This window comes from Halichoerus grypus, chromosome 14 (assembly GCF_964656455.1).
Source record: "Halichoerus grypus chromosome 14, mHalGry1.hap1.1, whole genome shotgun sequence".
In the NCBI taxonomy this organism is placed as follows: domain Eukaryota; kingdom Metazoa; phylum Chordata; class Mammalia; order Carnivora; family Phocidae; genus Halichoerus; species Halichoerus grypus.
The window spans coordinates 92,532,371-92,557,490 of NC_135725.1; the positions used below are offsets into that span (position 1 = coordinate 92,532,371).

General features: G+C 59.5%; 1 protein-coding gene across 1 annotated transcript in view; it reads right to left on the reverse strand.

Moving 5' to 3' along the window:
* QSOX2 (quiescin sulfhydryl oxidase 2) overlaps window positions 1–25,120 on the reverse strand; it is a 30,189-nt gene that overhangs the window by 2,797 nt on the left and 2,272 nt on the right. Inside the window, exons 2-11 of the mRNA XM_036092123.2 lie at window positions 13,552–13,652; window positions 11,961–12,009; window positions 11,195–11,300; window positions 10,957–11,047; window positions 9,160–9,305; window positions 7,895–8,029; window positions 7,543–7,672; window positions 5,634–5,756; window positions 4,339–4,489; window positions 1,220–1,408 (exon numbers count right to left, since the gene is read on the reverse strand). Of these exons, the coding sequence (XP_035948016.2) occupies window positions 1,220–1,408; window positions 4,339–4,489; window positions 5,634–5,756; window positions 7,543–7,672; window positions 7,895–8,029; window positions 9,160–9,305; window positions 10,957–11,047; window positions 11,195–11,300; window positions 11,961–12,009; window positions 13,552–13,652 (1,221 nt within the window). The remainder of the gene's footprint in view (window positions 1–1,219; window positions 1,409–4,338; window positions 4,490–5,633; window positions 5,757–7,542; window positions 7,673–7,894; window positions 8,030–9,159; window positions 9,306–10,956; window positions 11,048–11,194; window positions 11,301–11,960; window positions 12,010–13,551; window positions 13,653–25,120) is intronic.

Consider the following 25,120-nt stretch of genomic DNA (forward strand, 5'->3'; position numbering starts at 1 on the left):
TCTCTCATACCCGTGCGAGCGGCAGCCCGCCTGGCCCCCTAGCTCCGGCCCTCTGCCACTAGACACGAGGACCACAGGGGTTCTGGGCACAGGAAATGCACCACACTGCACTCCCAGAGTCCCCCGACCCGACCTGGGGTGCCCTGCCACCCTGAAAGTGCTTCTACGAGTAGACGTGGACAAAACCACGTGTCTGATGGGTGTGAACCAGTGGGGACGCTCTCCTCCGGCCCATGGGCACACAGCCGGGAGGGTGGGGCGGCGCCTGAGGCCCAGGCACCACCCACCAGGGTCTGCGCCTGGCAAGATGTGGATGTGCCCACGCGGTGACTGAGAAGGAGCTGCGGGGCCTGGTGTCACACACCACACACACAGCAAAGCCCAGGGCGGGTCTCTGCGGCCTCCGTCCAGAGGCCGGGGGGTGGGCCTGTGGGGCATGGGGGGTACAGAACCGAAGGATGGACACAATGACTCGGGCCACTGAAAGCCCCTTCCTGTTGCAGCGCAAGCCCGAGGGGGGCACGCGGGGCTCCTGGGCCGGGACCGCCCGGGGGAGTCTTGTCCAGCGGTGCCGGAGCCGAGAGCTGCCGGGATAACCCCGTGGGTGCGGAAAGCGGTGGGGGCAGGGGGGTGCACACCCGGAGGTGGAGGGTCTCGGAACTAGGGCCGCGGTGGAAGCGGACAGCCACGGACGAACCCCCGGCAAGCAGAGGTGCCCTGGCCACGCGAGCTGAGCCATAGCAGCTCTGGGGGCAAAAAAAACCCAATTTTCTTTAGTGCTTCAGTTGTAACATGTTTCCTAATACAGTGGATTAAATAAAAACCAATAGTTTAGCGGTTTTTTCGACTCATCTCTATTAAGACTTATCCATCAGCAGAATTATTTTTAAGCCTAATTTCAATCTGCCAGTGATTTAGGAGCAGTTTGAATTAACTCTGAGGCGACAGACGTGCCCTATTTGGTTTTTAAACAAAACTGCTTTGTGGGGTTTGGTTTCCTGAGAGCAGACCGCAGCGCCACCAGCTCCCTCCTGGAGGCTGATTCCACCCCGGTCTCTGCTGTCAAACGCCCGCGGGGGCCTGCAGGGGCTGCGTTCTTGGCAACCCTCCGGGCAGCCACCCACAGGCCCACTCTGCTGGCGCCCGTCTACACGGCCTCGCCCCCACGGTGCTGGCCCCCTGGACCCAGGCTTGGCCACCCCGGGGCGCTGCTGCTTACCAGCCAGGCGGTTGTTGACTAAGTTGTGTTTTTTCCAAAGCCAGAGAATCGCTTGGTCTGCGGTTTTCACGGAATCCATGGATTCTTTAGCCATTTCCTCAAAATGCTCGCCGCACTCCTTACAGCTGAAGAAGGTGTGAATGTACCTCCTGATGGTCTGCAGCAGCGCCTGGGGGTCGTCCTCCAAGCCTGCAGAGCGACAGGGACAGACAGCGTCAGCACCGTGGGAGCCTGGCCGAGGGCCCTAGGGCTGGCGCTCGTGTCGGGAGCCAGGAACGGGCCGGGTGCTTGACCCCGCACACGCGGGACAGCCTGCTGGTCTGCATGGGAAGGACACAGGGAGAAAGCAGCCCCTCCCAGACGCCCACTGCATCCAGAAGGGGCAGCACTGTGTCCCCGGAGAGCACACCCATCGCCCACGTCCGGGCGCAGCACGCACTCCAGGGTGTGCACAAATACCTGGGAAAAACAGCCAGAAGCAGCGAGACACCAGGGCTCCTTCCAGGAACGAGAGGGCAGCAGGCCGGCGAGGACCTACCTCCTCTAGAGAGGTTAACCCTCTCCATGAGCGGCAACTCTGGCATCGCCCAGCCATGCGGACCGTGTGCCCCGTATGCGGGCACACGTACCACCAGGACACGCGGTCTGCGTAAACACACTGTGAATGCGGAGAACACGATCCTTCGAGGAAACAGCCCCCAACAGCAGAAGGAAGCAGCCACCATCTCACTAAATGAGGACCCCTGAGAACAGCAAAAGGGGGGGCCGGGCATGGGGCTGGTGCCGGCGGCTCCCTTCAGACAGCTGATGCGGGGGATTGAGCCAACAAGCGAGAGACGGTGAGATTAAAGCAGATTAAATGTCAGCATTAAAAGAAACGCAGCAAAATAATTGGAAAAAAAAGACATGCTTTTGAGACTGAATCCGTCTTATCAAGAGCAGGCCCTCGCGGGCGATCTCTTTCTTCGCCGCTAGCTGCGGTTCCGCTTATGGAGGGCCAGGGCCCCGCATCTGTCATTGACCTTGGCGGGCCTCACCGGGGTTGGCAGAAGCCCCAGCTGAGCGGACGGCCACCGTCGCCTCAGCTCGGCGCATCTCTGAGGGCGGCGGGCAGCGCGGGTCTGCGCACGCAGTGAGGACACGCGGCCGGCCGGCCCTCCCGAGGCTCCCTGCCCTCCCCTCCCCACCACCAGCTGCCACGCATCCCTGGGTAATCCTCCTTGTCTCTCCCCACCAAACTGCTGCAGCCCGGCCACCCTAATCTTTAGAGTGGACAAGAACAATAAACCCCTACCTGTGGGGGATTAGAGGATGCGGCAGCTTTTTAGTCGATGGGGTTTAAACACGCACTAAGGAGAGGAAAAACCTTCCAAGACCTAATCCAGTAGTGTCCATGTGACCCAGTTCTCTGGGCATGAGACGCACTCCTCGGATATGGCTCCAGCCTGTGCCCCAGAGATCTTCCTGACGGCGTGCTCTGAGCCCCTGCAGGGCCCCCTGACCGGCCCCTCAGCGGAGCGCACCCCCCACCTCCCCCCACAAGGTCCCCAAGACATGGACATTCACGTCACCCTGAGGAGAGCCGGGGTGGTAAAGATTTCCAGAGACGGCACGTGCCCCCTGCAGCGTGACTTTGCTGATTCTCCCAGCGCCAGGCCGACACTGTCCCCACCATGGATCCGGGGCGGGCAAGGCCCATTTGACCAATAGGCCGAGACACAAGATGCCGTGTGCCAGCTGGCTCTGCCTCAAGGTCCCTCCTGAGCGTGGGGCTGTGGGGAGCTGGGCTCACCCCGCAGGCTTCCTGCCTCCTGGGTCTCCCGGCGGGGTCGCCTGCACTGAATCCTGAGCGCATAAAACCGGGTCTTTCAAGCCCCAGCGTTTGGTTTGGTTTGTTACGTAGCAAGAGATACTGCCGATTTCTGTCTTACTAGAAAGGATTTTGGGGACTGTGGGAGTCCCTGCCTTTACTCAGTAGAATCATCCCTGCAGCTGCCCACTTGAAGTGGCAACTAAAAGGCAGGCGGCCAGGGCGCCTGGGTGGCTCAGTCGTTAAGCGACTGCCTTCGGCTCAGGTCATGATCCCAGGGTCCCGGGACCGAGCCCCGCATCGGGCTCCCTGCTCAGCGGGAAGCCTGCTTCTCCCTCTGCCTCTGCCCCTCCCCCTGCTTGTGCGTGCTCTCTCTCTCTGTGTATCAAATAAAAAAATAAAATCTTTAAAAATAAATTAAAAAATAAATAAAAGGTAGGCGATCCACCCCTGTCGGCCAGAGGCCATCTTCACAGGGGAAGTGCACGTACAACAGAGTCGGAAATGTATAAACACCCAGAACGGCTTTCGCGGCTTGTGTAGGACACAAAACATGACAATTCTGGTTTAGTGATTTCCTGATAATTAAAACTATTAAAGCCAACTTAATCTTTTGTAGCTTTTAACCTCTTGCGCAGGCGGACTCTGTGATGGCCCAGGTCGCAGCTCCGGCTAGCTCGGCTGGCTCGGCCCCTCCCCCAGCAGGCCGGGCTGGCGCGCACGTCACTTCAGCAGAAGTGACGGGCACCACGCCAAGGACACACCCACGGTGAGGAGTGAGAGTGCCACTGGCCCACAGCCAGCAAGGCCGCGAACCCTGCCGCCACCCCACGAGTGGTCAGGGGAGGGGGCTCTTCCCAGTGCAGACTTCCGATGAGACCCCAGCCTCGGCCGACACTGGGCCCGCAGGCTCGTGAGAGACCAGCAGCCGGGGACCCCGGTCCAGCCCCATCTGAGTCCCGGGCCCACAGACACTCTGAGAGAAAGCTAAGCTGTAGGGTTACTCGTTTTGCAACAACAGGTAACAGATATCTCCAAATATGCTTCACTTGTGCTCAGCTTTTGAAATAAAGAGGAACTCCTCGAGAGTGTGCCCTCGTTCTGTGACTCCGTCCCTGCAGGTCAGCCGCGCACAGGCTGGTGAGCTCCGAAGCTCCTAGCACCGTGTAAGAAAGATGCTCCCCTCCATGCTCCTTAGCCCGGGCCCCCCAGGTGACATGTCCCCTCCCACACAGCTGCTCACGACACCTGGCAGGCCCCAGCACGGTGAACATGGCAGGTGGGCTTGGCGTGTGCGGGGACAGTTTACCTGTGCCGTCCAGTGCCTCTGGATGGGTCCCAGCTTCAACGGTCAACGTGTGGAACAATTTCCAGAGAGAACATGTGTAACCCCTGAACTCTGGTCGGCTTCCTTGACATCCAACCCACTTTATATGATTAATAAGGAATATTCCAGAAATCTGGGGGGGAGGTGAGGGAGAGAATAAAAGATAATTGAATTGTTAAAATTAAAATAGTTGATGAATGTTCTCTATCTGGACTGGTTGCTGGTTACACAGTGTACATTTATCAAAACTTTGTCAACTGCACATCTTACTGCGTGTGTATGTAAATTCAATACCAAACAAATGAGAGAGCGGAGTCTCTATCTTACTAAAGGAGTTCTCAAAATAGGGGGACGTGGCCCGCGCTTTCCTCTCCCCCTGCCCAGGGAGGGAAGGGTTTGTGTGTATCTGGATAAACGAGAGCTTTATTAAAGCATCAAGGATACCCCGGCCTCGTGCATTAGGGTCACTTAAACCAATCCCACTGGGGAAGAGTGAGAGTGAAAAAGCTCAACGGCCCAGCGATTCTCAGCTGCAGCAGGCGCAGATGGCGACGGCATTGGTGGTGAGCTGAGGCCCCGACTGCCCAGGAGCCACGTGCCTGCAGCCAAGCAGGTGCCTCCAACCAAGCCCACGCCCATGCCCTGCGTCTCCCCGCAGGTGGCCAGCACAGGGCTTGTCCACGGGGCCTGAAGTGCGTGGCTCCCAAAGACGTGCACGCAAACCCTGTACCTGAGGAGCCTGTGCTGGCCTCCAGCTTGGGGGGCGGTCAGGGGAGGTCAAGGTAAGCGCCCAGCATGTGTCTCTGTGCTGCTGGGACGACGCGCCTGTCGGAGCGCCCGATGTGTGCCTGATACGTGCCCGCGCGTGGGGGCTTGCACGCCGCCCACAAAAGCGTCCTGACCAGGAGGACGCCAAGAGCTTGGGCAGGAGGAAGGAGACCTGGCCTGGGGGGCCTCCGGCAGGGCCTCCATGCTTCTCATCGAGCACACAGTTTTATTAGCCTTTTTGGTGTAAGATTTGTGAGTTTACTACAAATTTAAGTAACACAAACGCCCGCGTGCCGCCCCGCCCGCTCCGTGTCACGGCACGCCTCCCGTGGCCTTGGCAGACGGGGATGGTGGAAACCACGGGGCGCAGCGCGGAGGGACACGGGCAGCTCCGCGCACGAGGTGCGTGCGGTGACGGTAGGCCGGGGCAAGTCCCCGAGCAGGAGGGAAAGCAGGAGGGCTACCAAGGACACGAAGAGCGGCGCGCGGGGGGTGGGGGGCAGGCTCACCCGCATCTTGTTGTTGACCAGGTCGAGGACGGCGTTGTAGGGGATCCTGTCCAGGGGAAGGTTGGCCAGCCACTCCTGCAGCGTCTCCAGCAGCTTCCTGACCGGTGCCCGGCCGGGGAACAGCTAAGCAAGGAAGGACCCACGCTTGGAGACCGTTCGGGGAAATGCCACCCACGGCAGAGCCGTCCCTGGGGACCTGGGCCAGGTGGGGTCTGCCTGACACGGACCTACCGGGTCAGGGTGGGAGAGGCCCCAGGGTCTCCCTGGTACTGGGGGGGGTCTGTCCAGAGCAGAGTAGGGGGACGGGAGGGGCTGCACAGGCCCCCGGCGCGCACGGCCTCCCGCACCTCAGCCACCGGCTCGGCGCCCAGCCAGGGGCGGCTTCCCAGTGACAGACGGCACGGCCCCGATGTGCCTTATTCATCACATTGTCAAGGGCCCTGCGGTCCTTTCTGAGAGCACCGCCTACTTAGCTATTCGGCGCCCCGAGGTAACGCACGCCCACCCCGCCTACTGCACTCAGCGCGCCCCCCGCCTCCCCCTCTGCGGTCTGACTGCACAGCTCTGAGGAGCAGGCGCATCCCACCGAGGCTTTTGTGCAGAAGTGTGCAATCTGCTGGTTAACTGAACGTCTGTGCCGGCCACGCAGCTGCGGCCCCTCGCAGCCCGGAGAAGCACCGGCTCGGCAACGCGGGGGGCGCGGCCCTCTCCACGGGACTTGTCCTCGATGCCGCCCAGAGCTCAGAAACCGGAGCGGACGGCTGCTGTGGCGGGGACAGCACAGCTCGACGCCGTAGGACCCCGCGTCCCGACGGGCCAGCACCCAGCTTCCAGCTTCAGCCAAGCTGTACAAAAACCGCCAAGAATAATTTACGGTCATCTCGACCTACAGAGCTCCACGCCTAGCTGCGGCAGAGGACGAGGAGGAGCCGAGCGCGGAGAGCGCGTCTCTGATTCACTGAAGGCAGAGGAGGGAGGACTGCGGGGCTCTGAGCTGCGACCCGCACAACGGGCACACACCGGTCTACACAACCCCCTTTCTTCATTGGAAACCTATCACGTGACTCATTACTCCGAGTTCGGCCTCCTTCCTTCCATTTCAAAAGTCATAGGACACGAGTGTACAACGTACTATTGAAATGTGGAACAGGAATCACCGTATCAAGCCCCTTACCTGACGTAAGGGAAGTTACTTATTTTTAAAGATTTTATTTTTAAGTCATCTCTACGCCCAATGCGGGGCTCGAACCCACAACCCCAAGATCAAGAGCCCCAGGCTCCACCGACAGAGCCAGCCAGGCGCCCCAAGAGAAGTTCTGTAGAACAAAGCTTATCTCAGAGACAACAGACATGGCTGTGGTGGCAGATGCAGGGGCAAAGGGCTCTGTCCTCAGGCCACTGTGACCGCAATCTTCCCCGAGGTGAGAGTGCAGAGGGGCCCCAGGCACCCCCTGGGAAGAGGGATGACCTCCTGCTTCTGCTGCTCTGGCCAAAGGAAATAGTGAGCCTTGGATTCTTGGCCCCAGAGCTCAGAGTTTCTGGCAGAAAGGTAACCCGACAGCCCATCTCCCGACTGAGGCTGACCCGCAAGCCACCACCGCTCTGCCCACCAGGCACACTGCACAGGGCTGGCTGCTGGGTGGCCTCCTCCCCCTCCGGCCGTGACCCCCTTTTGGACGTCACGGTCCCAGCCCTGCCCTGACACCTTGTCCGGTCAGCCGGCAAGCAATGACTTGTGCTCTGCCATCCCCGGGCTCAGAATTGGGTGGGCGCCCGACAGGCACGTGGTGAGCAGGGACAAAGGCCAGCGTGGGCCTGTGCCACTGGGGACAGAGTGGTCATCCAACTGAGGTCGGCTCCGTTCCCCGCAGATCCCCCAGGGCGGCCTCCTGGGCCCCCCGCGGCGCACCTTGGCGAGGACAGTGACGAAGTCCTTGAGCGTGCGCAGCTCGGCCCCCGCCAGGGACTTGTGGGCGGCCAGCTCCACCCTCAGGAGGTAATGCAGCCCCGACTCCAGGTCCGCAGTGTAGAGTTTCGACCTGAGAGCAAAGACCGTGAAGTCTGGTGAGAACAGCTTCGTTGTGAACGTTCCCTTTCCTCGCACCCACCCCGAGGGAACACCACTCCCCACAGGACGACACCGACAATTCCCCAGCAGCCGACAAGTGTGTGTCTGAGTGAATCCCACCGCCACGGGGCCGCGCACACACCCGCGCATGCAGCCACGCCCCGGCCAGCGCAGGGCCGAAAGGAATACCTGCCTGTCAAATTCTCTCCAAACCACGATTTCGGGATTTTCTTCTTTGTTGGGTTTTTCAGGCAACGAAAGCAATTTTTTCCTCACATCCGGCAACGACTTCAAATAAGAGGAAAAAAACGATCGGAGGGGCTTCCCGCTGCGAGAAAGGGGGCCAGGTGTGGACGCAGGCCAGGGCGCCTCCGGGGGCCTGGCCCCCCCCGCGGGTGTCTGAGCCCATGCCAGGCACCCAGGCGAGAACACTGAGGGGGCTTGTCCGGGCCCCCAGCCCTCCCATTCTTCGGCACTGGCTGCAGGTGCTGCGGGTGGGCGGGCGGGACACTGGCGGCGCAAGGACCCGAGGTACAGCGCAGTGAGTACCAGGAACAGGGTTCCTCCGACTAGGGTCCTCGGCCAGCCCGGCAGCCTCTGCCGGCTCGAGCGGGGCGTCGGCAGGCGCGTCGGGGGCTGGGGGGCCCTGGACTGGCTGGGGAGGAGCGCGCACTCTGAGGGTGTGTGAAGGCCATTACTGGGCACCTCCAAAGGAGTTCGGGGGTCATCAACAACATCCGGGGCTCATTCTAATTCCCAAATATCCACGTCATTTGAGGTGAAGAACTGCTACAGATGACGCTTTCAATATAAAACAAGAAGTTTCCTTCAGAACAAGTGGCATTTGTTCAGGGACACTCCGTCGAGGGTAACACCTGCTGTGACGTGATGCTGGCCAGAGCCCCGGGGGTGCAGGCCCTAATGAGCTCGCTCGCAGAGCATGACATGAGTGACCCGATCCACAGAGGTCGCCGTGCCTACCCTGCCTTCGGCTTCTTAAGAAGAGAGACATACCCAAGGGACTGGGGAGGCCACTTCCCAGCTGAGCCAGGAGCCCGGGGATGGACGAAGCGCATGCTGGCTGGGCTGTGTCCCAGCACACGGAGACTCGCCAAGAGCGGCCAAGTCATCGGCTACACGGGCACCTACAGGCGGTAGGGCTGGGTGGGTGCCCCCCCGGGGGCCGGCAGGCCTTCTGCTCCCACAGGAGGCTGGGCCCACGGCAGACCCCACGGGCCTCAGGACCTCACCTTCTCGCCTGTGGCCCTTCCCAACCATGCTTCAGGCTGTTCACTTTCTAGTGGCATTCGGTGGATGCGGACGGTGTCCAGGTGGGTTCTGCGGTCTTAACCGTGACGAGGTGCATGGCATCCAGCCCAGAGGAGGCTCCCACACTTGGAGGGGTTCCCCAGATCCCACCAGGTGTCATAAACACTCCTGAAGCCAAATCACACTTACATGTTAATTAATCCACGCGTCCCATTTGGGTAAATCAAGTAACAGGAGGGAATGGAAGAAACGCCGAGTTTCTCCAGGAAGCCTTTGTCTGTGTTCAGCACTCTCTTCACCACAATGTTCTCATACGGAAGCAGGTCTAAGATCACCTGGGGAAGGAGAAAGCAATGTCACCTTCGCTGTGGGTGGCCGTGTCTCAGGAAGTGTTACGTTGACCAAGCGCAAAGCCGCATGAGCACAGAAAGCAGAGAAACAACGTCATCTGGAAGAAGCCGTATTTGTCTCCTCTCCAAGCCAGACTGACATTCACATCTTCATTTTTATTGCACTCTCGGGCAACTGAAGGCGACGCCTGGTACAGGCCGTCACGACAGCCTCGCTTAGCGAGCTTACAGAGGATCATCTGTCAGTGAACCCGTTCCGTGCTTTCTGAGCCTGCACGCCCCCCATGCGCCACCTGGCCCTGAGCTGTCCCTCACACGCAAGGCCGCGCACCAGGCGGTGCCTGCCCCACACGTGACATGGGAGGCCAACGGCAGCCCTGCACGGTGCCGCGGCCCCGGTCAGCAGCTGATGAACCAGCAGGCTCCGGGCTGGCCGGCCCTTCCCTCGAGCGGCCCCTGTCCAGCTCTGCTTCGGCTGAAGGCACAGGATGGGGACGTAGAAGGACCACAGGAGTGGCATCTCGGGAGCTACAACAGCGTGAGAGATGACCCTCGAGCCTGGCATGTGCCACCAAGACACTCAGGTGTGGAACCCGCACCTCTGACTCCTTTCAGCAACAGAATCAGCGTGTCCTGAACAGGGGCGTTGCAGAAAGCGCACAGCACACGCCCCACACTCGAGCCGCGGCAGGGCGCCCTCCTGGGAAAGGCCGCAGCCCCCCGCCCTGAGGAGCAGTCCCTGCTCAGGTCTGCGTGCGGAAGGGGGGCGTCTGAGAACACAAGTGCACAGGTGAGAGAGGCAGCCTTGGGACGGCGTGGGGGGTGTCACAGGGGAATGCCAGGTCCTGCTGCCGGGGGCTCCTCCTAGCCCCCCCCAGAATCCTGGTCAGCCACAGAGAAGGTGGCATGACGTCGCCACCCAACTCGGAGGGCACGGGAGGCGTGGTGAGGTGGTCGGGCTGCCAACATCTGCAGCCTGGGCCTGAGCGCGTACCAACGGGAGCTCCCGCCGGGAACACACGGCCTCCGGCCTTCACCCCCTGAGCTCCCAGAGGGGGGGAACACGGCTGGGAGGCAGGCAGCACGGTGAGGAGGAGCAGCGGGGCGCTGGGCATGAGCAGAGTGCGCAGCCCCGCCGGTCAGGGGCCTCCTCCCACCTCTGAGGGGAGCTCCCGTCATCCAGGCCGGAGTCCGGTACCAGAGGCAGAGGCTTCAGACCCCACGCGTGAAACGAGAGCAGAACAAAGTTCCACCGCAGAAACGATGTTTTACAGAATCTTGGACTTGGCAAAAAAGTTGAGTGTTCCCAACACAGCCAAGAAAAAATCTTGATGGCGATGCCGATGTGTAAGAAATAGAGGCTCAAGGAAAAGAGGCAGCGTGCCCTGAAAGCTGGGTCTGGGGGGCCCTCTCGGCCCCGGACTGAGGACGAGGCCGCGAGCCTGCCTGCTTCACCCTCAAGGCCCCTTCTCAGTCTTCTCTGCGAACCGGCCAATCCGCTGAGCGACACCACTACATCCCAAAAATTAACGGGAGCGAAACACGGGAACGCCACCGATCAGGAGGAAGCGGTCATTAGCACAGAGGAACCGAATCACAGCACGCGGTGAGACGGGGCAAGACACGGACACGGTACCTCACGGCCGACATAGGAGCTGTTGCTCTCCAACAGGAAGGCCACATAACGGCTGTCACGGCTGTCCATGAGAGAAAGGACGTCACTGGGCCTTTTAAGAGAAACAAAGCGGCTTTTAGTGCTTCCGAGAACGGCGAGCTGGCCATCACACGCCAGCACCCACATCACTTAATGCAAATCCATATTTTACAACATTAAATTCAATTCCTAACATTCCCTTTTTCACGCAACTACGCACCGAACGGGGTCCAGAGGCGGGCAAGCAGGAGGCCTGTCTCCGTCCGTGTGGTTCTGCAGGAAGTCGATCATTGTCCGCCTCACGGTCTGCAGCTCTCGGTCGGGCCCTGCGGGGAGGCAAGCCGCCGTCACCGCTACGTCTGCTCTGTGCAGCGTCACCGCCCCAGGGCCCGGAGGGCACGGCACAGACTCGGCAGGAGGCACCAACAGCCGTCAACAGACCGCGGTGGGCACACACGACAGACCACACGGCGACCAGCGTGGGAGCAAATGGGCACCAGGAGCCAACCTCACGCACACGGCGTGGAGACAGGCGGAAGCACCTCGCTGCATCTACGCCAAGTTCAAAACACGCCGGTAACCCTCATGGAGAACGGCCGTCACCGTGGACTGACCGGGAACACACTGGAGCCTGAGGTGGGCACTGGCTCCCCGGGGGGCTCGCTCATAAAATTCATTAGGTGAGCATGTGGTTTGTGACCTTCTCCAAATCTTTTTTGAGTAAAAGAGCTTACTTAAAAAAAAAGAGATTTCACCATCAAATTTAACAAGGAAGGCAAAACACAGAATAAAAAGTCGTTGCCGAAACTACAAATGTTTGAGCTCTTCGAGGAAAGACAGGTCAGAGGTGCTGATGCAGATCCGCTGAGGCTGGGGAAGGGGCCCCACAGACCCCATCACGTGGGCTCCCTGGTCTCCTGAAACCACCTTTGCTTTAACGGGTTTATGAGGCGACTCTGACAGTAAAATATAAAGCTTGTCCTTACCTTTAAAATTTTCTCCAGTTGTAAAGTCCTTTGTAAACGCCTTGAAATACTAAGAGGAAAAACACAGAACAAGTAAGAAAGTCTGACTTGGTGTCTGTGCAAATGTTTAATCTTTAAGCAAGAAAACGGCCGCCATCTTAAAGAGTGAGAGCTTTAGTTAATCTGCTCCAGAAAGTTCACGTTCACTGATAAGGAGCCGCACGCTTCTGTGCACGTCTGCGACATCAGTGTTTCTGAGCAGACCCGCCGGGGTGGGTAGTACCCGTCGGAGTTCTGTCAGCTACGCTTCCTGACCCAACAGGGCTGGAAGCCAGCCGCGCAGTAGGCGCTTTCCCTGATTCTCGACATCAATACGCATCCTAACGGTCGGCTCGAGCGACACAAACGACTTACAGGGAGGGTGAGCCGAAGGAAAGAAACTATTAAAATTAAAAACCTTCTTCTCTAGAAGAGATGCTGAAGAAGCTGAGAACTGCAAACCAGGTGAAGATACTCTCAGTTCTCACAACCGAAAGGTCAATGTCAAGGATGCGTACAGGACTCCTGTGAGTCAGTTAAGAAAACTGCAAATACCCAAGAGCAAAATGGGCAAACGGAAGGAGCAGATGGGGTGACACAGGGCCTGTGAACACAAGACATGGCCGTGGTCACACAAGGAGGCGTTCTTAGGGGACCGAAGCCACAGCCAGGGTGCTCTCTGAACACCTGCTCAGCACGAGAGAGAAGGCCCGGAGCTCACACCCAGCACAGCACCCCGTGTGCGGCTAGAACAAAGTAAAGCTCAGACAAGAAAGCCGAGGATGAGTTACGCAGAACTCCGGAGGAGCATCACTGGGTGGGGCGGAGGCGTGGCTGCCACGGAGCCCAGCCACGTGAGCGGCAGGCAGGAAAGCATCGGGCTGCAAGCCACACAGAGCACAGGGTTTTAGGAAGACTGGGGGGCCAAGCTTCCTCAGAGGCTGCATGTTTTCTGGGATGTAAACACCACCCTGAGGCACCCGTGTGCCCGCATGGGACCGCGAGTGCACACACACACACGTGCGCACAGACCCCGTACGCGCTTCTTCAGAATCTTCTCAACACGTTTGTCTATTCTCTGCCCCCAGTGGAAGAAAGGGTAAAACCTGCCTGAAGCGCCACCCACAGGCACCCGCCGGGTGTCACTCTGACAACCCGACCCACCACATACAGGGTGCGCCGACGGCGCCGAGCCTGACACGGGCCACACACGCAGGGGGGCGGGGAGGAGACACCCGGCCCGCGGCCCCAGTGGCAGCTCCGAGCATGCCCACGCCCACCAGGTCTGCGGGCCGCAGACCTCACCCTCCGCTGCTGCTGCTGTGGGGTGGGGGGCTGGGTGTGCACGTACAGCCCCCCGCCCCCGGCAACATGCACAGCCCAAGAGGGCGGAACGCGAGAGGTGACCCTGTGTAAATGAGTTCCTGCTAAGTCCCAAGTCACATGCCCCACGTGCCCGAGTGCAGGAGTTACACATGCAGCGAATGTCGCGGGAAGGCGCCCCTCGGGTGGAAAGCGAGGAGAGACGGGGTGGGAGGAGAGCAGGCCCGCGGGAGAGGGCAGGGGTGCTCACCCGGAAGGTGGGGTAGAAGTGGATGTTGTAGGCTCGGCACACCTCGTGGTTCTCCTCCTCCGCGCAGTCCAGGGCGGCGACGCGGATGGCAGCAGCCCAGTCTGAAAAGCAGAAGCGCGACCCTCAGTGTGGGTCTGGGCCCACATCCACGAGGGCCACCAGCCCACGCCTCCCCCAGGTCATGGATCCAGCCCTCGCGTGCACAGAGCGTTCCTGCGTCAGGCTGGGAGAGGGGGGCAAAGCCTCCACGGGCTGGAGGTGTCTCCCATCACGGACAACACGCGGACGGACTTCTGCTGAGGGTGCAAGCCTAAGGAGGGTGCTTTCTAATGGAGCACGGCCCTGCCAGACGGAAGCCGCCGTGCTGGCCTTGTGCAGGGCCGCCGAGAGCGTGCCTGCAGATGGAGAGGCCCGGCCCTGCGTGTGTAGCGACAACACTCCCGGGCACTCGCGCAAACAAGAATCCGAGGCCGCAGCGTCCGAGCCGCGGTCTTTCTGGGAAGTGGTTTCCACTTTCCCTGGACGCCTCCGCCAGACCCTTGAATGTGGTCTCTGGTCCTGGGAGTAGAACAGGAGCAGTTTTAAATATGTATTTTGCCTATCTTTAAAGGTTTTCTCATGGGAACGTCACCACGTGTGAATATCACGAGGTCACACCAGCTCCGGCCAGGTGGCCTGCTCCCAGAACTGCCCTGCTGCCAGGTCACAGCCGGCGGTGGCCGCGGTCACACTGAGTCACACACACACACACACACACACACACACACACACACACACTCTACTCAGGGTTCGCATCTCCCTAAGTTCCACTGGTCAGGAGGCTGCGACTGGCGGTGTGTCTTCTCATCTGCTGCTCCGCGACCCCCCGCGCTCCCTGTCGAAGACCCTGGGTACCCCCACCGTCGGGGCTGTGCTCACGGCACCTCTGTGTCCCATGTCCTGCAACCTGTGTGCACCTGCGTGGTGACTCGAGCCTGATGCTCTGGGGAGATGGCTTCCCAGCTGCGGTTGTGGGCAGGTAACCTCTGGCTCGCTCCCTTCTTCCCGACAGCCCCCCCCACCGAACGTGGGCGGCATGTCATCTCACCCCTGCATCATGTATGGACGGGACATTCGTGCACAGAGGAGCCTAGCTCACGGCAACCCTGAGGCGCGGTGCGCACAGGGAGAAGAGCTTGGCTTGGCCCTGTGGTCACCAGTCTCAAAGGCATGGCTTCCCCAGTACCCTCTAAAAAGTGAGCTTCTCTCTTTAAAAGATTTGCTCCATTTCCCTAGGATGTTCCGGTTGATACCGCCGAACATCTCCTGGCTGCTTGGGGGGCACCTGGGGAAGCAGGACAGAGGAGCGCAGCCGTCCGCGGACAGCCGCACCACACCCACCGCCAAGGAGCCCCAGGCGGGACCCAGGCGCTCCAGACACTGGCCTGGAGGCACAGGGCCGCCCGCGGGTGGGCGGGTCCGCTCCCGGTCTCCTGCGCCCAGGGAGTGTGTGTGTGTGTCTCACTGAGACCCCGAGGAGGCCCTGTGCTGCCGTGGGTCTCACAGGACACCACCAGTCCAAAGCAGTAAGCTGGTTAAAAAGCACATCACGCAAGTTTGCTCTGGGTACTGGCTATGATCTGGAACTTCAGAGGTTCCATTAAACACGTGCCTGGGAGGAGAGAAGACACTGGCCACGACGAGACCCCGTACCACACGAGCACTCTTAGACATGGCAAAGCCCATAGCTGCCAGTTTCCCATCTAACGCACCACTTGTGCTAAAAGATCCTCGCCTTCCTCCTCTGTCCTTACAAAAACATTTACCAGTATCAACACGATGGGAAGAATCAAGTGGAAAAAAGCCGCAGCTGGCTTTCACCACCAATGACCAAATACTGTTCGGCTCACGTTGCTTCCCTGAAACCAATTCCTGTCCCGAGGCCATTTCAGATGGCTCGAAACAAGAATCACGGAACCTTCCTGAACCACAGGTCACATCTTTCTGGAGTCTCAAATTACATGGAACTAAGGAAGAACAGTTAATACTCTCATCCAATTAGTGCAGCAGATGGCCCAGAGCATGCAGCTCAGTGCGGTGCCAGCACCGCCCTCCACGGTGGCGGCCCCCACCCTGCACGCCGCCCCCTCCATGGCGGTGGCCCCCCCACCCTGCACACGATGCCCTCCACCCTGCACGCGGTGCCCTCCACGGTGGCCCCCCACCCTGCACGCCGCCCCCTCCATGGCGGTGGCCCCCCACCCTGCACACGGCGCCCTCCACCCTGCACGCGGCACCCTCCTTGGCGGTGGGCCCCCACCCTGCACACAGTGCCCTCCACCCTGCATGCGGTGCCCTCCACGGTGGTGGCCCCCACCCTGCACGCGGCACCCTCCTTGGCGGCGGCCCCCCACCCTCCACATGGCACCTCCCACGGCGGTTTCCACTGCGCTGCTGGGGGAGCCTTCCCCAGCCTGTCATCCTCGCTTCTCTCCCCATTCATCTTGCCAAAACGCCTCCTGTTTGCTACCTCGTCCCTGTCTCACAAACACACGGTTTCACTGTTTACTGGGAATTTCCATGACACATTGTCATTTCATGCTTAAAAAAACAAAAGCACCCACTGCCCAGAAAAAGTATGTAAGAAAATGAAGAACTGCCCTAAGGGCTAACACTGAGCATTTGGTAGAATCAATGAATAATCAAGCCAGACCACGAACAGGGGAAAAAAACGGAAAGAAGGCACTCCAAGATGTTCGCTATGGTTTGGTTTTCATGGTGGGACTTGGTCTGACTTCTTTGTTTTTCAGATTCTTCTTACTAAGTGTGTCTCACGCACAAAAGCGAATGCATCCCCCCCCCCAGCATGCAGGGTGCCGGCAGACACTGTCTTGTGCGCGTGCACCCTGCGGCTACTCGGGCTCTGCTCGGTTTGCACCTTCCTGGAGTCCCCGGTGTAGAGGGGCTCCAAACAGCACTCTGCAGAACAGACACCACAGGTCATGATGCTGCAGGTGACGGTGATCCTGACCAACCCAAGGCCACGGCGGCACCAGCCACACTTTAATAACCCTCCTGAGTCTGACACGGCGCGAGAGACAGTGTGAACATGCTGGCTTCCCTCATGGAGGCAAGAACGGCTGTCAGCCCTGCCGTCAACAACCCGCAAGCCCCAAAGGCAGCATCGGGTGCTGCTATGCCCCCGAGAACTGGAGGCTGTCAGGCTGTCTGGCACCCGCGCCCCAGGCTCAGACCGCAGCCCCAGATCGGAGTGAGGCCTTGAAAGCAGCTCTGCAGACCCCCTCCCCCGTGACTGTGTGACGCAGCGGTCACGTCCACGCGCCCAGCTCTGAGCACACGCAGGATAAAGTCTGTGTCCCCGGGCAGCCGCCAGCAGCCAGGCTCCCGCACTCCCTCCAGACCTACTGTGCTGACTGGGCTGCTCGCTTTCCAGGCAGAAACCCCCACCCCCCCCACTGGGCCCCAGTATCCACCAGCTGTTCCCACCTACTGTGTTCCCATGATAAGAAAGAAAACATTCTGATCAAGATTGAGCTACGTGATTCTTCAAATTCTAACCTTGTTGGAAAGGGCCCCAGGGGGTGGCCTAGCCCTCGGCAAGGCATGCACATCTGCAGGCAAGATCACCTCCTGTGTGTCCTTGGAACTTTCCAGATGGGACCCCTCACCGCACTTGTACCCTCATCTCTTCCTCATTCACTCCCCCCCTCCCCGCAAGCCAGAGACAGGTCCAAGCGCATTCCTGCCCCAGGACCTTTGCACCTGCTCTTCCTTGGGTGGAACACACTTTCCTCTGACTTGTACTTGCTGCTTTATTCATCGATTTCAACACAAATGTCACCTCCATAGGGAGGCCTGCCCTGATTCTCTGCCCAGGCACAGTTAAAATGGCAAGAAAAGCTCCCCACCAGTCTTGCTTCCAAAACAAAGTCAACTACACGGTACTTTACAAAGCTTTCCTACCAAATCATCTACTGCGGAAGTCTGCTGGGTGAAACAGGCAGGATGTTACAGATGAGGAGGCTGAGGGTCAGAGAGGCTAAGGAACCTGCCCAGGGTTCAGAATCAGCTTGCACCACCGTGTCACAGACACATGGCGCACACGCAACACGAGTGTGCCAACCTTTACATTCTCAAAGTGCTACGAGGGGCGCCTGGGTGGCTCAGCTGATAAGCGTTTGCCTTCGGCTGAGGTCATGATCCCGGGGTCCTGGAATCGAGCCCCACATCGGGCTCCCTGCTCCGCAGGAAGCCTGCTTCTCCCTCTCCCATTCCCCCTGCTTGTGTTCCTTCTCTTGCTGTGTCTCTCTCTGTCAAATAAATAAATAAAATCTTAAAAAAGAGTGCTGCGAATGTCTCCCTTTATCCTACAAGCTCCAGAGGAAGACAGTCCCTCCTCCAAATCCAGCCTGCTCCCGGCCATGCAGCGCACACACACGCTCCTCCAAACCCCGCATGGTCACGTGTGGAACGAAATCAACCACTTCATCAAACCGCTTCCTCAACGAGCCTCTGCACGGTGTGTTTCCTTGTTAAACATACAGAAAACCGATTCCTTAGAAAAACAACTTATCCTTGTCTTGCCAACATATTTTCTACCGCCTCCCCACCCGACTGGGGCCCTCTCCGCACGGGCAGGAGCCGTGTTCAGTGGGCGTGGAGCCCCACCCCGAGCCACAGGTGCAGCCCAGCGACGGCGCCCCGCGCAGCAACACAACACAAGGGCTCCTTCCCACTCCCGGCGCCCTTACGGCTCGCCCGGACGACACGATGCCGTGTGCTCTGCAGGGGCGGCCGTGTCACCTCTTGCATCCTGTGCCGGACTCAATGTTCTGAAAGCACTCTGATCCATGTTACCCCATTTAAGCTTCATGCCCAAGCCTGCGATGTGACCGTCACCACTCCTACTTTACAGGCGGGAGAACTGAGTGGCAAGGCCCCACAGGGTAAGTGCGGGGCACCCAGTGCTGCCTCCCTCGCCCTGGCCTCGGGGCCGCCCCAGCCCCAAGGAGCCCTCTGCCCCTGAGCCGTGCCATCCTTTGACTCGGAGACAGTAACTAGGAAATTGTCGCTTAGCGTCACAGAAGCACTGGGTGGCTAATGGTCCTCACCTCCTCTGCCCCTTCCTCTCCACGACATGTGTGACACAGTTAACCTGAGCACTGCTGTTCCAGCTGATCCCCGCACAGGGCGAGCCACACTGCCGGCTCGGCGCTGACGATGCACCACCCCAGGGGAGTGGGGGGAGTTCCCTGCCTGACAAAGGGGATGCCTGGGTGGAGAAGCAGGAGATGGCGCCGAGGCAGGCCGTGCTGGCGACGGGCACCGGCAGCTGCAGCACGCCGGGAGCCGTCCGGGGCAGAGGCCGCCTCCACCTGCCATGTGCCTCCACGTGGACGGCAGCCAGCTGGGACCCGGACACAGCCCTGAGAGGACCCTGATGGCTCCCCACGGTCTTGGGAGCAAGGCCGTTCTCAACCAGTCCGGCAGGCCCCCCGCTTTTCCTGGCCCTCTAGCCCTGATGTGTTTCACCCCCACCCCACCCCCAACAGCCACACTACGCGTCCTCCTACGTTCTTCGTAGGTCACGTCCTGGCGAGTCCTGGCGTCTGCCCCCTTTACTGTGCTCGTCTCCACTGGCCTTCCAGGTGTCCCCAGAGTGGCCTGGCCTGTCCCAGCACCAGCAGGCACATCTGGAGCAGAGAGATGGCAGGCAGTGCCGGATGACATGAGGACACCCGTCTGCAGGCTGATCCTGCAGCCCACATCCTGCTCTGCCTCTCACCAGGTTTGGAGGATCTGGGCAACTTATCAGTCTCGGTGCCTCAGGGCTCCGCCCATAAGACAGAGAAGCCAGATAACATCTCCCCTCTAAGGGGGCCCTGAGGACAGACGGCTGACAGCCAGCGTCCCGCTCACGGCAAGGCTGGTAAGCGCCTGCTGCTAGAATGTGTTCTGAGCACTCACCAGCAGGGCAGCAGGGGACCCCCACGCTCACGCAGGCCAACAGCAAACTCCCAGTGACCCTCCTGGATGCTGGCGACTGACCAGGGTCCCAGAGGCAGGGATGGGAGGGGAGACAGCCCCAGGTGGAGACCAGCAGGCAGCGGGGGGAGGGGAGGGGCGGCCAGCATGAGCGGCTCTAGAGTCAGGGGCTGGGCCAGTCCTGCGAGGCTGCGGGTCTCGGGAGGGACTCAGACACACCTGCAGGGTGAGGAGTGAACATCACTCTGACCAGCAGTGTGGGCTCCTGGTGGCAGAGACCGCAGAGTGGTTGCCACCCCCCATCTTGGTGCCCACAAATACCCAGGCAAGGCAGCCTTCCTTGGGCTCTGGCAGCCACATTGAGCAAGGTCAACACAGCTCCTCTTCAGGTCAGTCTCCAGCCCAGCACCCGGATTCTGGGTAGCAGAGTGTCCTGACCCAGCCTGTACCCCACAGCTGGTCCAACGTTCACATTCGGCCACCACTCTCGGGCCCCACGGACTTTGGAGGAACTGGGCACAGGTCATCGGCACAGTAGCAACATTCCCCTCAAGGTCCGTGGGGATTAGGGCCAGGGTGGAGGGTGGCTGATCCATCACATGTTGAACCCGAGCCCTCCCCACACGCCCCACCCAGCCCAGGCAGTACACATCCCCTGCCTACTTGCTGTCCCCACTCGGGTGTCCCAGGCACAACCTCCCAAACGCAATGGAAGGAGGCCTCTTGGTCCTGCACCTCCCTGCCCCCCGGAAGCGGGGAGCCAGCTGTCCTCCCAGGGGCACTGGCTGCTTTCCCAGGTGAGGAGCAGTCGGGGCAGCCGGGCTCGGGGGAAGCGCACAGTCTGGGCAGCAGATGCCGCCACAGGGAAACTGGAGGTGGCCCAGGCTGCAGTCACCAACTCTGGCTTTTCAGCCTCCAAAGCTCCTTCAACTTTCCCAAGCACCTGGGAGGTGAACCCTGCCTTTTGAAATAGGGCACAACTGCTGGTGGCTTAAAAATGAAAAAGATAAAGGAAAGTCTTGGCTGCCCTGGGTTTTACCCAACTGCTTATCCTCATCACAACGGTGAAAGGGCCAGAGTTACAGTGTTACCCAATGAGCGTGGGCGCTGGGCGCGCCGGCCGCCGCCGCACTGTTCTGCAGGCGCTCCAAGAACACTGCAGGCCCAGGGGGCTTCCCTTTGCCGTCTCTGAGACACCAGACACTTGGTACCTTCAGCAGCGTGAGGGCTCCAGACGCTGCGTCCACCCGCGGCCAGTGTCAGGGCCTAATTTCCAAAAAGCTAGAGGCGTGACTCGTACAAACGCAGGACAAACAGGCATCAAAGGTGTTCCCGGACTGAGCACGAAGGAGCAGGTCAGGGGCACACAGACGGACCACCCGACCCGCCAGGAACAGCCGCTCCGACACAAAGCTGGCTAACGCCCGGCAGGGCAGGAAGGCCCTAACCACTGCAGTGCCCTTTTCCACCAGACAGGAACTCTGTTCCTCCACCAGATGAGGTGTACGAGTTACGCTGTAGCTTCTGAATCAGAGCCCTTCACCAACAGTGAGCACGCCGGGTCCAACACCGGTACGTCCCCCCGAAAACTAGCCCCTGGGGGAGCCCGTGACACCCGGCCGCGATGACAGGGGAGAGGACACGCCAGCCCTCTTTCTTCATAGTTCCAGGTTTTAAATAATGTTTCATTAACAGCAGGATGTAGAAAAAAACTAGCCCAGCGTGGGAAGCGGCCCAGGGCAGGGACATCGGCTGTGTCCTGGAAACATACCCGCACCTGCCGTACTCCCGGGAGGGAAGATCTCTCACTTGGCGAGCTTTGACCAAAAATCATCTATCCAAAAATGCCATACTGCCTAGAATGCAGTCTTTCCTCCTGTTCACCAACTGGAAGGGTCAACTCTGCGAACCTGTGCTGCCGCAGAAAGACGGGTGTCAGCGCCCCTACAGTTCTTCCCGCCGGATCTGCTGCCCCAGGTCCGTCAGCGCTCCCCGGAGGTGGCCAGCCCTGGTGGGGCTCGCTCGCATCGTCCCAATCTGAGCCTGGTCAGTCTCTGGCCCTCGGTTCTCCAGGGAGCAGCCAGAGATTTTTTAACATAGAAACCAGATCATATGACCGCCTGCTTAAATCCGCTCTTCCTTCCTGCTGTTCATCCAGCCTCCAAGCCTGGAGCCCCGGGCTCCACCTGCCGCCTGACCCGTCGGAACCTCCCCCGTTCTCCACGGGAGAGCCAGGACGGCTCCTCGCAGTCCTCTGGACGCCTGCAGTCCTGCCTATCTCAGGGCCGTGGCACCGGCTGGGGCGTGCCCCTCATCTTCTGAGTGTCACATGCCACCCGAGGCCTTCCTCTGCCGCCCGGTGCCAATCCAATCATTCAGTTTATTTTCCTAGGACTTATGACCTACAATTAGCCTCATTTTGTGTTTCTGTTCCTGTCTGTCCCTTCCTCTGAGGCCCAGGCTCCGCCTGGACCTTCCCCATCTTGTTCCCTGTTTCTTGCACCTACCAGGGCCACACAGAATGTACTCAGGACAAGTTCCAGCACGCGGGATCAATGCAGGGCAGACTCTGCTTCTGTAGGGGGCACGCTGGAGCACGGACGGGGTGAGGACAGCGCCACACGCCAGCGCACGGAGGCAGCCGCCGGCCCCAGCTTCTCGGGACAAGCTCCACTCCGGCCCCAGCACGCCCGCCCGCCTGCTCGAACCTGGGCCGGCCGGCTGAGTGGAGGGGCGGGCTGACACCTCACCAGGCCTTTGTCCATCTTGGAAAGGAAGCCTGCCTGCGCTAGGCGGGAAGGCTTGTGAGGAAAGCAGATGAGGAAGAATTTCAGTTACAGAGACACCAGCAGTCACTGAGCTGGCAGATGGAGGCATTCATGGAAACACAAAAGAGACAGTCTATTTTATCAAATAAAATGCAAACTATTTCAAAGGTTTAGCTTCAGGGTACTTGCCTCATTCAACTTGTGCCCTCCCCTCCTCCTGCCTTTCCCACCTGTCTAGATCCCACCATACAAAGGACAGAAACACTCTAAACCGAATGCAAATTGCCTGCTTGGGCAACAATGTCAGGCCACCCCCAACCAAACCCAGGGGTAAAGGGCACCAGCTGGGAGGCACAGTGGCCTCCAGGGGCATCCACAGAAGGAGTCTGCAAGCCACGCTCTGCTCTGCTCCCAAGCCTGCCCATTTTCAGTACCACAGGCTTAAAAAAATACCTGTCAAAGACTTGAGCTTCTATGTAACAGCAAACTGAAATTTATTTCAAGTTTACCCTTCAAGCAACTCTATTCTTAATGTATAGGATTAAACCTCGTACCACTACTTGCCAAGTTCTAATAAAATATATTTATAAGTCTAATTTGTAGGCAAGCATCAATTTGTCCTAGAAAATGATTACAGTATGGAGTCATTCCCCTCCAGGGTTGAAGAGGGTGCAAAAGAGGGTGCAAGAGAGGGTCGTCTGGAAGGCAGAGCTGCAGGGGGGGGGGGTTCTCCCTCACGGTGAAGCCAGGGTGGTGAGGTTTGCATGTTCCCACCACCGGAGGTCGCTCTTCCACCCCCACCCCCACCCCTGCAGGCCCCTTCCTGCTTGAACAAGGTCTTTTTAGACAGGCTCCAAGTTCAAGTGCAAGTTTAAGCTATGCAGGCCTGGGTAGGGGCGCCTGGGTGGCTCAGTCAGTTGAGTGTCCAACTCGTGATCTCAGCTCAGGTCATGATCTCAGGGTTGTGAGTTCAAGCCCCGTGTTGGGCTCTGCGCTGGGCAAGGAGCCTACTTAAAAAAAAAAAAAAGAAGATATGTAAGCCTGGGTAGAAATTAAGCCCACATAGTACGAGCAGAGGCCAGCACCAGTTATGTAGAAGTTATTGGAGGTGGCTGGAGAGTCCCGGCGTGCTTGGCTCAGCGTCTTCTCGGAGCGGAGGTGGCGTCTCTGTGGTGCTCCTAGCCCAGCGCTGGGTGCAGTGGGTTAAACCAGCTCTACACATAGTCCGGGGCAGCCGTTCCAGAGCACTTGATGGGGCACAGCCGTCCCAGACGCAAGCGTCTCTCCTGGTGAACTGCTGAAGCCTCGCAACACTGCCATGGGGAGAAGGAAAGCCCCGAGTCCCCCGGCTCCTCGCCAGTCTGGGCTCTCACACTTGGAGTCACTGAGCTTGGCGGAGCCGCAGTGGGGCTCCTCTGGCCTCGGTCAGCACGGAGTCCGGGCCTCATGGGCATGTCTCACTTGGGCTAACCACAGCTACCTGGGCAGGGGGTGGGGGGCACAACAGGTTTTCCTGGGCCCCTAACAGGTGGACGTCGCCCCTGCCTGCCTCCAATCCTCTGTCCACCCTCTCCAGAGTCCAGGCAGACTCCTGGCAGCCTCCCGGGGCTCCCCACCTTGCACACCCCTGCAGGCGCACTGACCAGTCGCTCCCGCTGCCGTCGGCACCCCTCCCTCATCAGCCACCACGCCCACCCCCCCCCCCCTGCTCAAACATGGGCCCATGGGGAACACCAAGCGGTCCTAGCTCATCTCCAAGAGGCCTGCGGCCTAGCCAGGTGGGTGGGAAGACCAGACTAGGTGGTGAGTGAGGAGCTCAAGGGGAGCAAGCCAGAGTGGACTCTGGGCAGCAAGAACGAGCACCTGCCTCACGGCCGCCACACATTTAGCCGCGGGTCCTGGAGCCACACAGCCTGTCGCTCAGCTGTGTGACCCTAAGTGAATGACTCAGCCTCATGCGGCCTCCGGGTGTCACCATCCGCAACATGGGTCGCACCAACACCCCCTTGCAGGACAGGAAGAGGAGGCATGTGCTGGACGTGACTGCCCGCCGAGTCTCGGGCTCCCCTTCGAGCCTCACCTAGAATTCCAGGGGCCGTTACAGAAAATCTGCCCTGCTTCCACAAGACTGGAGTAAATGCGAGACCCATAAGAACAGATGCTGAGGCCTCGGTGACCCTGACAGGGACACTCCTGAGTTGACCAAAGTTTCTGCAGAGATACTTCAGAGATAGCTCAGGGGCGGCAAGAGGAGGTGGCATCACAAACTGAGCTAACACCACAGCCCCGGGCTAGATGATTTCCAGGAACACAGCAGGGCTTTGTTTTGCAAAGGATTTAGAAGTGACTGCCCTAAGCCAGATCCACATAAACACTAGAACAACATTTGGCTACACTTAACAGTAGACCTTTTGTTTGTTAAGCCACCTTACAAGGAAAAACATTTATTTTCAAAATCTTGAAAATGTCAGCGAAGTGCTAAAGTTCAATCTAAATCTTTTAGAAAAACAAAGGTACCCCTAAGCTGTGCGTAGACAGGGCTTGCAGAGCTGGGAAGGAGGAGCCCCACTCTCTGCAGACCACCCCTCACTTCCTGTCCCTTCTGAGCAAATGCAGAGGCCCCTAAGGCAGCAATGGTGGAGGGACAGCAGGGGAGACAGTGCTCCCCTGACCCCAGGTGAGATGACCCCAGGCAATCTCACCAGGGAAGAGCCTGTCCCACTTTCCAGAAGACTTGAGATGCGGTGGAGGAGTGGTGCATTGGAAAAGCTGGATGGACACTCTCCATTTTAAAAGGGGTGGTGAGGGGCACCCAA